At 38.1% G+C, this 13,242-nt stretch overlaps 1 protein-coding gene across 34 annotated transcripts in view; it reads left to right on the top strand.

Moving 5' to 3' along the window:
• The window catches only part of ABI3BP (ABI family member 3 binding protein), a 500,595-nt gene that overhangs the window by 301,370 nt on the left and 185,983 nt on the right, over positions 1-13,242 (top strand). For 28 of the 34 annotated variants that reach the window (XM_068268431.1, XM_068268429.1, XM_068268426.1 and 25 more), the window contains 9 exons: positions 2,185-2,256; positions 3,524-3,598; positions 4,242-4,313; positions 5,584-5,658; positions 9,765-9,833; positions 9,940-10,014; positions 11,300-11,362; positions 11,780-11,845; positions 12,646-12,717. In XM_068268431.1, coding sequence (XP_068124532.1) covers positions 2,185-2,256; positions 3,524-3,598; positions 4,242-4,313; positions 5,584-5,658; positions 9,765-9,833; positions 9,940-10,014; positions 11,300-11,362; positions 11,780-11,845; positions 12,646-12,717 — 639 coding nt within the window. The remainder of the gene's footprint in view (positions 1-2,184; positions 2,257-3,523; positions 3,599-4,241; positions 4,314-5,583; positions 5,659-9,764; positions 9,834-9,939; positions 10,015-11,299; positions 11,363-11,779; positions 11,846-12,645; positions 12,718-13,242) is intronic. The other 6 variants (XM_068268424.1, XM_068268418.1, XM_068268408.1 and 3 more) reach the window with 5 other exon arrangements.

The raw sequence follows: 13,242 nt of genomic DNA, 5'->3' as shown, positions 1-13,242 counted from the left end.
CGAGCAGAAAGCCTCTAGTGTGCCTGCTTGCAGCTGCGAATTATGTTATTATTGTCTCCTGTTATTATGGTCTCCTCTTGGGTGCCAGCGTTGGATCGTGCTGGCTGAGAAGTATGGAGGAAGCCACATTAGGCTTTCCCCTCCCAAGGTAAGTATCATTATTTTTTTTTTTCATTAGATATTCTTTAGGTAAAATTCCTTAGGTTTGAGGTTAATAGTGTATATTCAATGATACTTTTCAGTTTCACACAAATTTGATAAGTACAGAAGGCAGCAAACACTTGAAACTTGATACCTTGAAACTTTTGCCTCAATTGGTTTTCGGCAAGCCTTTTTTTTTATTGCAAGCACCTAATATTAAATCGAAAACTGAATTATTGTTTTTGAAATTTCAATTTCTTTTTCAACATTTACTCCAGATCACAATATTGTTACTACATCACAAAGCATTGTTAAGACTGCAGTACCTCCTCCCATGCCCGGTATAATGTTTATAGTTTTAGCTATACATTTTACACTTTAGGTAGGCTTTGTATCAGAATTATATGTGAGACAGAGCACTCTTGTAAAACAATGTTATCTGTTGCATGTACCTTCATATATTATGGAGCATCAAGGAAGTTTCTAGCTTCACTTTGTTAGAGCCTTATCCTTTGTGAAAGTCATATTTCTGTTTTTTGTTTTTGTTTTTAATTTATTTTCCCACAAATGTTGACAACCATTTACTGAATTAAATGTTTGGATATATCTAGGCAGGGCAATAGGGGTTATGCATTAAGAAGGGGACTGTGATAGGCAGGGAATTTAGATTTAGATTTTATAATGCAAACTAACCATGTTGGAATTGACTAGAGTTAGGAAAGGAAATGGGGTTAAATGTAGGATTACATGGCAGAAACAGCATTGCAAAGCCAATACATTAACAATAAACACATTTTACAAACACTCTTAATTATTGGCATTTAACTTGCCAATATGAACATGCCCCTATTCCATCTGTAACCAGTCGTGTCACCCCCATTATTTAGAATATAATCTGTTAATAGGTTATAGATGTAATATAAACCAGCAGATCTACATGTATGTCTTACTTTTTAACTAAAGAAAAGAATGTCCGGCACTCACTGACCTGAAGTCATTTATTATAATGGTTACTTCTGCTCATGTGAATTGAAATACTTGCAAAGGCCATCAATTGTAGTAAGCGTTAGTGATCTATAATAAATAATGCAGTAATTTGTCATCTGCTCCAGTGACATGAATAGCGGTTAGCGCACCCATAGGGTGGTATATCTGAATTTCTCTTGAAATAGACTGATAGAGCTCATAGACCCTTCTTGGTCATCTCTAACTGTTCCCCCCCCCCCCCTTTCCGCCATTCAAATTTTCTACATCAGGGAGTCCATGAAAGGCTTTGGAAGCGCTCATATTTCCGAGTACATTCGAGGATGGGTAGCTCCATATTGTGCATCTGTGAGTGCACATGAGTATGTGCTTGGGCATGTGAAGTACAGAGCTGCCCATCCTCAGAAGCACTCAGAGACACAAGTGCCTCTAAAGCTTTCCAAGGATCCCTGAAAGAATATTCAACCACTTGGTTGAATAGCTTCAATGGGGAAGGAGGGTAGGCAGCAGTGGACGGAGGATGTGTAGAGTAAACCGGGAAGGCTCTATGGGATCCAGAGCATTCCCTTTCCATAGATGAGTATGTGAGGTTTTTTTTACAGGATGCTTCAGTGTTACTTTAAACCCTTTGCGTGAACAAGTAAGGGGTCAGAAAATGACATATTTGACTCCTTGTGAAAAGTAGGCCAAATAACACAATAAGACTACAGTTTCAATTATCCCACCCTTTATTGGGCACACAATGATAAACAGAATTTTTTTTCCTTCAACACTTCCATTGCCCTCCTCACAAGGTACCCCCAATGTCAAAAGCCATTTGTGTTGTTGAGTTTCAGGAAAGGGTGCCAGTGTGGTCGTTTTCTCCTTACCCCCAATTACATGGCTTTAGTCTAGTGCAGTTTGTTACACTGTATTTGGCTGTTTGGACAGAATTTAGCTCTACATTGAAAATGGTAGTTAAACATATTGGTGTTTACAGCAGATGTTTTTTGATGGTTATTTAGTATAAAACTTTATTTCTATCAAATTTTTAATCCGCTAATATAACATTTTTTACAGCAACAACAAGTCATCCCGTTCCAACCAAACAAACCACCACGCCATCAAAAACTCTTGTAAAAACCACCACTGGTAATGCCTGTTTTATGCAAAGTAGTCTGTAGCGCTTCATGATCATTGCACATTAGCGATCATTGCTCCAGCATTTCTGGCTGCTTATGTGTACACAATTCATGCAATCCGTTGTAGTTATCACAGCTTGACTGCAGTCCTGTGACTGCAGTCCTTTCTGCAGTAGCATCCTCGATTAGTGTTTGCAGTCAGCTTTTTCCTGCTACAATATGACTTTGTCAATCATACATGTTCAATTCTCTTTACTACTTTAAAAATGTAAAAAAAAAAAAAATGTACAGCTGTACTTTGAAGAAGAATACTTATGTAGAAGTAGTATGGCACAATATGCTTTCCACTATAAACTGCACTACCGGAGACCTTGAGGTAGAGGTACGAAACTAAAGCAAATACAGTCAAATCAGGTTTTCGCTTTTAATCATGCTAAATATGGTATATCTGTGCACAGTAGCCTATAGCAGCCAATGAGATGTTAGATGCTATACTTTTATACTTTTCCATGCTATTAGAGCTGTTACAGCAAGAAAAAACAGTTGATTGGTGTTTATGGGATAAAGCAAGCTTTTAGCAAATACAGGCCATTATCAAGGGCACATTTTAAAGTATTTGAGAAAAGCTTGGAGCTTTCAGTTCAGCTTTTAATATTACAATGATTAATCACAATTACTGGCAAACACTATTTCAGTTTGATTACTTTTTATATGAATATCAAGTGCAGTCTGTCCACAATGTTAACAAAAACTGGTAGACAGGAATGTCAAAACGTGCTGCCAGTTAGTGGGCTAGTCAAAAAGTTAAATACAATAGTGGCTGCCCTGTGCAGTTAAGTACTCCTGCAGTAAGGTGGGAGTTTCTTTAAACGAATCGCATGGCAACAGTACACCAGAGTACATAGAAGATTGCCATGATTGTAAAAAAAAAATTAAAAAGAGCAATTTTGGCAATTTGAGTTGACATGAAATGGAAAGATCATTTTTAGTATTAGATTGCAGTACCTGTCTATATTTTTGGCAATTTTATAACAAAAGTGGAATTCTCTGTGAGCATAACTTCTCTAGGTGTGAGGTTAATAGGAGGTTAATAATGTGCATGTTACTGTTCACTTTGACACAGAAATTAGATAAGTACAGAAGGCAGCAAACATGTTCTCTTAAATTAAACCTCTACCTAAATAAGTTCTTGGCAAGCTTTTTCCATTGCAAGCACAAGCATGCATTCCTATTATTTAAAGGGAAAACTGAACTATTGCTTTTGATTTTCTTTCCAGCATTTACTCGAAGTCACAATATTGTTACTATACCACAAAGTGTTGTGAAGACTGCAGCACCTCCTCCCATGCCTGGTATAATGTTTATATTTTCACCTATAAGTTTTATGCTGTAGCAAGGCCCTGTTTCAGAACATGCAGGCGCTATATAAATCAATAATAATATGTGAGAAAGAGCACTCTTGTTTTAAACGAAGTTTATCAGTTCACTTTACCCTCATGCATTATGGTGCAAAGGAGTTTCTAGATTCACTAGGTTAGGGCTTATTCTTAAGTGTGTTTTTGTTTTTTGTTTTTTTAATTTGAATTTCAAAATCCAAATAACAAAAACAATCATTTACTGAATAACATATTAGGATCATCACCTGCTTCTCCAATCCTCTCCTTTCTGGTTATTCAAAGTCTCTGCTCTCCTCTGGCTTTCTTTTTAACTCTCAGGAAGGCTCATTCCCCAAGGCTCAGTGCTGGGACCCCTCATTTTCTCCATTTACACCTGTGGTCTTCTGCAACGTATCCGCTAATTTAGCTAATACCAACATAAGCTGATGATGCTCAGATCTATGTCTCAGCTCCGGATCTACCTACGTTAACAACTCATTTTCTCAAATGCATCAATGCCATAGCATGCTATATTAGGTCATATATGTTTTGGTGGTTATTTAGTATAAAACTTTATTTCTATTAAATGGTTAATCAGCTAATGTAACATTTTTTACAGCAACTACAAGCCATCATGTTCCACCCAAACAAACCACCCTGTCCTCAAACACTCTTGTAAAATCCACCACTGGTAATTCCTGTTTTATAGTATATAAGTAGTCTGTAGCGCTTCATGATCATTGTACCCTAGCGATCATTGCTCCAACATTTGTTTCTGCTTTCCTGTACACAATTCATGAAATCCATTGTAGTTAGTAATTATCACAGCTTGACTGCTGTCCTGTGACTCTCTGCAGTAGCATCCTCGATAAATGTTTGCAGTCAGCTTGGCTTTTTCCTGCTCTATTATGACCTTTGTGTCAGTCATACGTGTGCAATTCTCATTACGCCTCTACAAATTCTGTAGAAGTACGGCATGATGTGATTTCTTCTATAATGTGCACCACTGGAGACCTTGAGGCCGAGGTATCAAAGTAAAGCAAATAAAACCAATCGGGTTTTAACTTTTAATATAACATTAGTATGCAGTAAGTCCAGTAAACCGTGGCAACCAATTCATTTCTATGCTTTTATACTTTCTATGCTATCAGAGCTGTTACAGCAATGAAAACAGGTGATTGGTTGATATGGGATAATGCAAGTCTTTAGAAAGTACCGGCCTGTAGAGATATCATGAACACTTTTTATTTGAGAAAATCTTGCTGACCTGTACAACTAATTACTCATGCAGCAGGTGGGAATATTCTTGAGAGAATCTGATGGCAACAGTTCTCCATACAGGGTACACAGAGGACTGTTGCCATGGTTGGGGGAAAAAGGTACAATTTGAGCTTACTGTACATTTTGTGAGTCTGGTTTCAGAGATCATTTTTTTCATAGCATTAAACTGCAAACATTTTTGGCAATTTTATCACAAAAGTAGAATCTTTAATCTAAAAGATTAGTCATGGCCTGATGAACTTTATGGGGAAAAAAATCTTCATCACAATTTATGAATTTTTTTTTTAACTTGGTTTAATTTTCCAGGGAGCACTGAAAGGGTTAATCCTCAGTGTTTACTGTATGGGGTGTGGTGCCTTGGCAGAGCTCTTGCATTCAAAGCTGCTGGTAAGAACTACTTAGACATTGTGATCTAGCTAAACAAAACAGAATACAGAGCAGTGAATATCTTCAGCAAGTGTATGTGGAATAAAAACTTCTCATTGTGTGCTGTGTAAGAGTTTGTTACTTTACAGTTTGACACAGAAACGAGATAAGTACTGTACAGAAGGCAGCAAACACTTTATCTTGAAACCTCTGCCTCATTAGGTTCTCGGCAAGCCTTTTTCATTGCAAGCACAAGCATGCATCCCTATTGCTTTAAAGGGAAAGCTGAATTATTGTTTTTCATTTTTTTTCAGCATTTACTAGAAGTCATAATATTGTTGCTACGCCACAAAGCATTGTTAAGACTGCAGTACCTCCTCCCATGCCTGGTATAATGTTTATATTTTCAGCTATACATTTTAGAGACAGAGCACTTTTGTTTTAAAAGAAGGTTGCAGCACCAAAGGAATTGCTATCACTATGTTAGAGCTTATTCTTATTGAAAGTTTTATTTCTGTTTTTCGTTTTGTTTTTTAAATTCCAATTTCTCACAAATGTTGATGACCCTTTGCTGAATAATATGTTTGGTTACTTGATGCATTCTCTGTCTGCCTCCTCATACACCTGTGACTTGTGACTAGTTTGAGATATCACTTTGTTCAGGAAAAGCTCTAACCGGTGTTTGTGAGTATGTAAGTATGTAATAACAAACATAATTAAAAATGAAGCAGCTGTGGAGCAATCTATTATGGGTAATAGTACCTATAGGTATAGCCTGTAATACATTTTTCATTCATTTGTGTCGCAGTCTTAAGTGGGTTTGGACCAGAAGGGCCAGCCTTCACTCCCTATATGCATCATTGAGCTTTGGGCACTTCTGACCCTGTTGCTAGGTCACCGGCTCTCCATCCATGCATACTGGGAATAACCCACAAAACCGTCTGTTTTGTAGATGCTCTGCCCAGCCAGTTAGCTCTTGTCAATGCCCTACATGTCCAACTGTCTTGCTTCTAACATATCACTATCAGGAACTGACTGCTTGAGTTATTCCCTTTACCTGCGGTTATCTGTGGTTTTAGTTTGTGGCTCATTGGATGTATAGTATCAGTGTGCCTGTAAGAGCCAGTGTAAAATTTTATGGATACAGTTCTTTCTAAAATAAGTGATTAATCAAGTGAGTGGGAAGGTCAGTGGATGAGCAAAGTGTAAGAAGGACCATACTTGTGAAATGGGGGATTTCCCACCCCTTGTACATTAGTAACTGTTATACTCACCGGTCCCAGGGTCCAATGAAGGTTTTCCGGTGTGGGTCCAATGAAGCTTCCGGTGGCGGATTTCTGGGAATGGCATGGACGCCATCTCCATCCTGCGGCAGCAGGAGTGCACTCTAAGGAGTGCGTGCGCACTTCCTGTAATGAATTGTAACTGCGGCAGGGGGCGCCACTTCAGCATTTAAACTTTGACCAAGCAGGGCTCACTGCTGTTTTGTCTTTTGAGCAACCCCGGTGTGTGCACATGTCATTTACTGTCACGCCAGTCATCCTGTCTTTAATGCTACATACACACTTGAGATAAAAGTCTTTGGAAAAGGCAAGATCACAGACCAATTTTACCCCCTTCCATGTAGTATGAGCACATACTCTACACAGTCTATTCTATTGAGCTGAACTCCCCATCAGATAAAATCTTTGCAAGATGCTGTGCACAAAGATGCTGTACACATTCAAAAGATCAGTATCTGCAAAAGATCTGTTACTGCAAAAGATCCATTCCTGCAAAATGCATTCATAGTCTGTGATATCTGCAGATCTCATACACACCTTGTTTAACAGACAATCATCTGCATATCTGACAATCACCTGCAGATCTGAAAATCCATCCTGGGGGATCTGATCTGCAGATGAATGTCTGTGTAGAGCAGCCTTTCTCAACCTTTCTACCATGGAGGAACCCTGCAAATAACGTTCGGATCACAAGGAACCCCTAAAAACAATTTTTTGGTCTCGAGGAACCCCTGCATTTATTTTGCAGGAGGCATGGTCTTTAAAAGTATGTGTGGCTGTTTATTTCACTACCCCCATTACACTGCCACTCATTATACCATCTCCTGATGCCCCCCATTTTAGTGCTTCTTGTTACAGTACTACCTATTATAATGTGCTCTATTATACTTCCCCCACGATAGGGGAAAATGCCAAGGAACCCCTGCAGAGTGCTCAAGGAACCCTGGTTGAGAAAGCCTGGTGTAGAGTATGGCTCTCATACTACATGGAAGGGAGTAAAATTGGTCTGTGATCTTGCCTTTTCCAAAGACTTTTATCTCAAGTGTGTATGTAGCATTAGTCTTGTGAGGCCAATACCGTCATTCAGTCCTGTCAGAGATAACAGGGAGAAAGATACCTTAATTGAAAGAAAACAACATCCATCAATATATTGGCTTTGGTAGAGGTGCATTCAGGTATTGGGTACATCTACAGTTCTACACCTCCCAGAAAACCTCTTTTTTGAATTCACAAGCATCAACTTTCTTCTGCCTCGCTCTTCTGGCCATTGGACTTCACGTGCAATATACTAGACATGTCAATGCCTTCTGTAGATGCAGCCAATTTCCTGCAGAGGAAATGCAGCAGCCAGAACAGTGGGGCAGAGTGATGTGAACATGATGTATGACAGCACACAGAGCCGGAACAAGGTCCTCCAGCGCCCAAGGCTGAGACACCAAAGTGCGCCCCTCCATCCCTGCCACCCCAGCCGTCACACACTGATTGCTATTAGACTAAGAGGCGCCCCAGGGCCCACAACCTCCCCAACACCTTAATATCTTGTTATCTGGCTTGCAGTCACTGCCATGTATCCCCTTTACTTATTTCTCTCTGCTTCAAACACAATTAGGAATGACAACTGACTGAATTCTGCACCCCTTCCTACACTGCGCCCTGAGGCTGGAGCCTCTCCAGCCTCTGCCCGGCCCTGACAGCACACGTCAGGATTTTCAAACAGAGAAGTCCTTCAAGGAAGTGGAGTATTTACCTAATACTTGCAGTCACTCATGTCCACCCATTCCATCACATAGCAATGCGTGATTCTTATTTGAGACCTTGATCAAACAGGAAGGGTTGTGAAGCAATGTACACTACCCTTACACCAGCACAACTCACACTTTTCAATTTAAACAAACCGCACCTATTTATACCAATGTGGTGCAGTGTTTGCATGGTGTTCCTGTAATGATAGCTACCGGTAAATCAGTGAAACTTGCAGCAACCACAGTAAGACTGAGTTCATATGGATGACTGTCAGCAGTGGATTCACCACCTGTTCACTCCTCTTATATGAACGCAGTTATACACAGGTGGCTGGAGCTAGCTGGCAGGTAGCAGTGGTACCGCACATAAGAGTGCTTTGCACAATTTAATTGCCAGACATGAGATGAGATGAAGATGCACTGTCCTGCAAGCATAGCTGGGCACAGACCATCAACCAGCAGCCCCAACATGTATGTAATGCTCTGAATGCTATGCTATCAAGACAATTTTAACATTGTACTGCTATTATTGCTGATATTTTAATGGTTGTTACGTATCCACCTTTCCTTCAGATTCTTATTATTCTTGAGAAAATGTTTATGGTTAAGGGCGAATTTGAAAAAAATCGCCTGCACTTAAAAATTACCTGAAAGCACTCTAGGTGTGAACAAGTCCTAACTGAAGGAAACCATTTCCTTAAACTTTTATAATAGTACCAAGGAACATAATGACCTTAACTGAACCACATTTTTTAGTAACTAGGAGAAAATATCTAGTACTTCTTTCTATTAAAGCAGGACTCCATGCAAATATATATATATATATATATATATATATATATATATATATATATACAGTATATATAAATAATAGTAGATAGATTCCATTTGGCATTTAAAAACAATTGTCTTTTCCCAAGGATCATTTCTGTTTTATAAAATAGAGTGCCAAACTAATATTGTTGCAGGTGGTCATGTTAGTTTGGTTACTGCTTCTTTTAGGGCTGTTTTGTGTCTCAAATAAAATCTCATTCAGCACTCACGAGACTTCTGAAAAGACAGGCTTTAACTCTGTTGCCCTGTATCATGGTAGGTTCTCTTTCATAGTGATTGAGAGCAGTGGTGTTGAGTGTTCTTTATTATCTATTGTCTGGAATAGAGCATCTTGGCTGCAGCTTTTCTTTGGAGACAGCCATTGGGGAAGCTCTGTACTTTGTTCACAGCCATTAGAATTTTCTTTACATATTAAAAACAAAAGTAGATTCATGGCATCATTTTCAGCCTGCAATCCTAGAGTTCTGCTTTAAGGACTTTTTATGGTATTTTGCCAGCCTTTCAGTAATTTGTTCTCAGAATAAGCAATTTCATGTTCCCAAGCCAACCTTGCACTGTCTTTCTAAAGCTCTAATTTATTCCATCTTCACGTCAACTTCCTGGAAGCTGAGTATACATTCTATTCTTTTTTTCCAGTTCCAAGTGAAATTTTACAGTTTTACCCAAAACCCATCTCTAGTACTGAAGTTCCAGACTCTGAAGTTGGTAAAATCATTACCCAGTTTTAATGGACAGTACTTATATTTTCTATGACTGAATTCTTCCATTTTCTAACAGCCTTCATTTCTTATTTGTTTTAATTTTACCTCAGAAAGCACACATCCAGGTTCTGAAATAAATACAGCAGATGCATCACCTATGTATGAACCAGAAAAACATACTTTAGGTAATACATTCTTTGAAATCAGAATGCCATTTTGTATATTTTGACTATAAGAATATATTGACCTGGAGTTTAAAAATGAATAATTCCGTACAAGAGAGGTCCTCCATATCAAAAAGCTGGCTTACAGTAGATGTCCACAAACTCTCCCATTTTCCTGTATTTTTCAGTTTTATTGCTTTTTTTCAGTAATATAAAAATGTACACTTTTTTGGTTCCTTGTTTGAACTGGAGTCTTCTGCAAAAGCCAATAAATCTCTGCTATTGGCTTGCAAATAAAAATAGAGAAATGGATTTTGCACTTTCATAAAAGTTCCTGACGTATGAGCAGGCCTGGATTTACATCACAGGATCCTATAGGCACAGATGTCCTGGCACCTTAGATTTCGCCCTCCATGAACCTACAACCCCCGCCAAACTGCACCGCAAGTGTGCTGGCTGGACCAGTTGTCACTTCTACCTTACTTTCCATGCCTGTCATAGGTAGCTACAGGTGTCCCTTAGCATTAGGTAGCCAGACTTTGCATAGGGAAGGAGGAAGGCACTAGGGGAAAGGATTGCGCCACCTTTCCATCATCAGGCGCCTGTAGGCACGTGCCTACAGTGCCTTATGGTAAATCCGGCCCTGCGTATGCGTATATCAATATAATAATAATTATTATTATTATATTCATTAAAAAAAAACTTCAAAGGTCTATTATCAAAGATGTAGGAACTCAGTAGCTACTGTTCTTGAAGCATTCTTATCACCCTTCAGATAAGGTGATGGTCTTGAAAAATAACATTTCTTCAGACAATACAGTATAGACTATTCTTATTTCAAATTTTAATAGCTAGAAAATTCAGTGACGTGGGAAAAAAGCCTAACAAGAAATATTTTACCTAGAAGCCATTTTGTTTACAGGACTAAAGCTTGAAACATCACATTTTACATGCAGTACTGGCCCATCGTTATGTAAGGCCTTTTTCTAAGGGATGGTGGAATAGCATAACATGAGGGCTTTCAACATTTCCACACTAGACAGGAAAAATAGAAGTAGCACTATAAGAACTTACAGTGCTTAAGTGTCAGTAATCTCAGTGTGCGGTTGGTCAGGTTCAAAGTCCATTGTGATTAAAATCTTCTTATATGTAAAATATGCAATATATGCTTGACTGTATAAGCTTTAGGGAGGACAACAAACACCCCAAAACTATCCCTTACTGGCTGAACTCTTATTGACTAAATAACAGTAATGAGGCTATTGTTTTATATTTTTTAAAAGTCATTGTAGGATTTTATTTGCAGCTTCCGATGTTCAGACAGTTGTTCAGAAGCTCACATCAATGCCCAAGCCACATACCACTACTGGTAAATACATATTTTAATAACATGCATGTGCTTTAAAAAAAAAAAAAAAAAAAGACTTAATTTGGCATATGGCCAGGTTATCATGGTAAAGTTCTGTAAATGATATAATAATTGATGATTCTGAAACCTCCAATGGCTGTTGTGCATAAATTATTCCGAAATTAGCATTCAGAAGTAGTAGTGCATGTGATGATGTGTAGGTGACTCGCAATATTGATTTGTTGATAATTACTCATACAACCTGTATTGTTGTTGAGTAGTTATAGCAGGAAAATTAATTAGGCCTTTTCTTTTAGCTTTCGTTTATGATATACAAATATTGATATCAGAGAAGTGTCTTGTGAATTACCTGACTGAACACATTAGAATGAATACAATTAATGTGCAAGCATTTTTTTTCCTGTTTTCCAATCTCAGCATATTGGACTACAACTTTCACAACTAATACTCGTACTACTTCACAAAGGACCAAATCCACTCAGGGTAACACGTCTTTTTAAAGCTTACTGTTTTGTAGAATCAAGTAGAATATCCACTTGGCTGCCAATAAGTTGCTTCTGAAAACAAAACTGCACACTTTATTAACGGTTCGCTATGTTCAAAAATTGCATGATAATTAACATTCATTTCATACCTGAATCAAATTTCAGAAAGCTTTTTGTGAATGTATAGCAGGCTGGGCTAGATGGCCACTGCATGGTTGGACAGTAGCTGCATGGTCAGGTGTTGTGTAAGATACTCTGGTGGTAGAAGACGAGATTGTCTAAGAAACCTAAAATTAACTTGCTGTCTAGTAGTAATGTTAGACTTGTTTTGTACTTTGAGAAGTGCAGTGAATTACCTGCTTAAATAAAGAAAGATATTACCACAGTGGGTAAAATATATGTCTGTGCTTATATAAACTAGGAAGAAATTGTCTGGTGGATCAAATTGTAGAACAAGTCTTCTATGAGGCATGGCAGATAACTGAACAGATTTGATAAACCTACCTGGATGTATTTTCTAACTATGATGGAAGCTTTCAAAATGCAAAGCAAGGGAGTACAAACAGAAATTTGTGCTTACAGTTCTTGTGTATGCTTCGTTTCCTAACAAATGATTGCTGTTGGATCACATACCAGAATATGAGTGCTATCATCTTACAAGCTTTACATTATCGTTACCTCATTCTGCATGTTGCCTACATACTTTTTTGCTTCAAACAGCAGCATTACTGACTTGGAATGACACAATCGGCATATCTACAATAAGTCTTTCTCGCTAATGTTGCCATTATTTTTCAGCTACAAAGAAGGAACGAGTGTCTTCTGCACCACGTAAAATTCCATTGTCAAAACAGATACATCCAACAGCTGGTACAGTAATAGTCATGATTATTAACCTTATGACTCTGAGGCATGTGTGGTGCAGTTGTGTGGTACAGGCTATATCCATACCTGCTTCACAGTTGTTCTAGGTTATCAATATATTGCAGAAAATAGTAATTATATACAGGAGTTAAATGCTGCTTTAATAAAATCTCAAACCTAAAGTGTCCCTGATTTAAGCTTGGAAAATATAAAATTAACTTATGAAAATCATTGCACAATCAAGGGTTACTTTCTTTAAAAATTGCATGTCTAATTTTTCCCCAGCAATGGTACAGTCCACACATCAAACATCCATTAAGGTTTCCGATCCTTAATTGCATAAGCAATGTAAATACCAACAAGTGTTCTGGGTCTCTTGCTATGGTTGCAGAGATTTGCAAAAACATGAAATCTCAGTATTGAGTGAATATAGCCATTTTCATGTCACCATAATTAAAAAAAAAAAAAAGTTTAGCATTTTTGCCAGTATGTGTATCTAGTGTAAATCCATTGTATTTTCACACACAAAAA

The sequence above is a fragment of the Hyperolius riggenbachi genome, chromosome 2 (assembly GCF_040937935.1).
Source record: "Hyperolius riggenbachi isolate aHypRig1 chromosome 2, aHypRig1.pri, whole genome shotgun sequence".
NCBI lineage: Eukaryota > Metazoa > Chordata > Amphibia > Anura > Hyperoliidae > Hyperolius > Hyperolius riggenbachi.
This window is presented reverse-complemented; position numbering and strand designations above follow the sequence as displayed.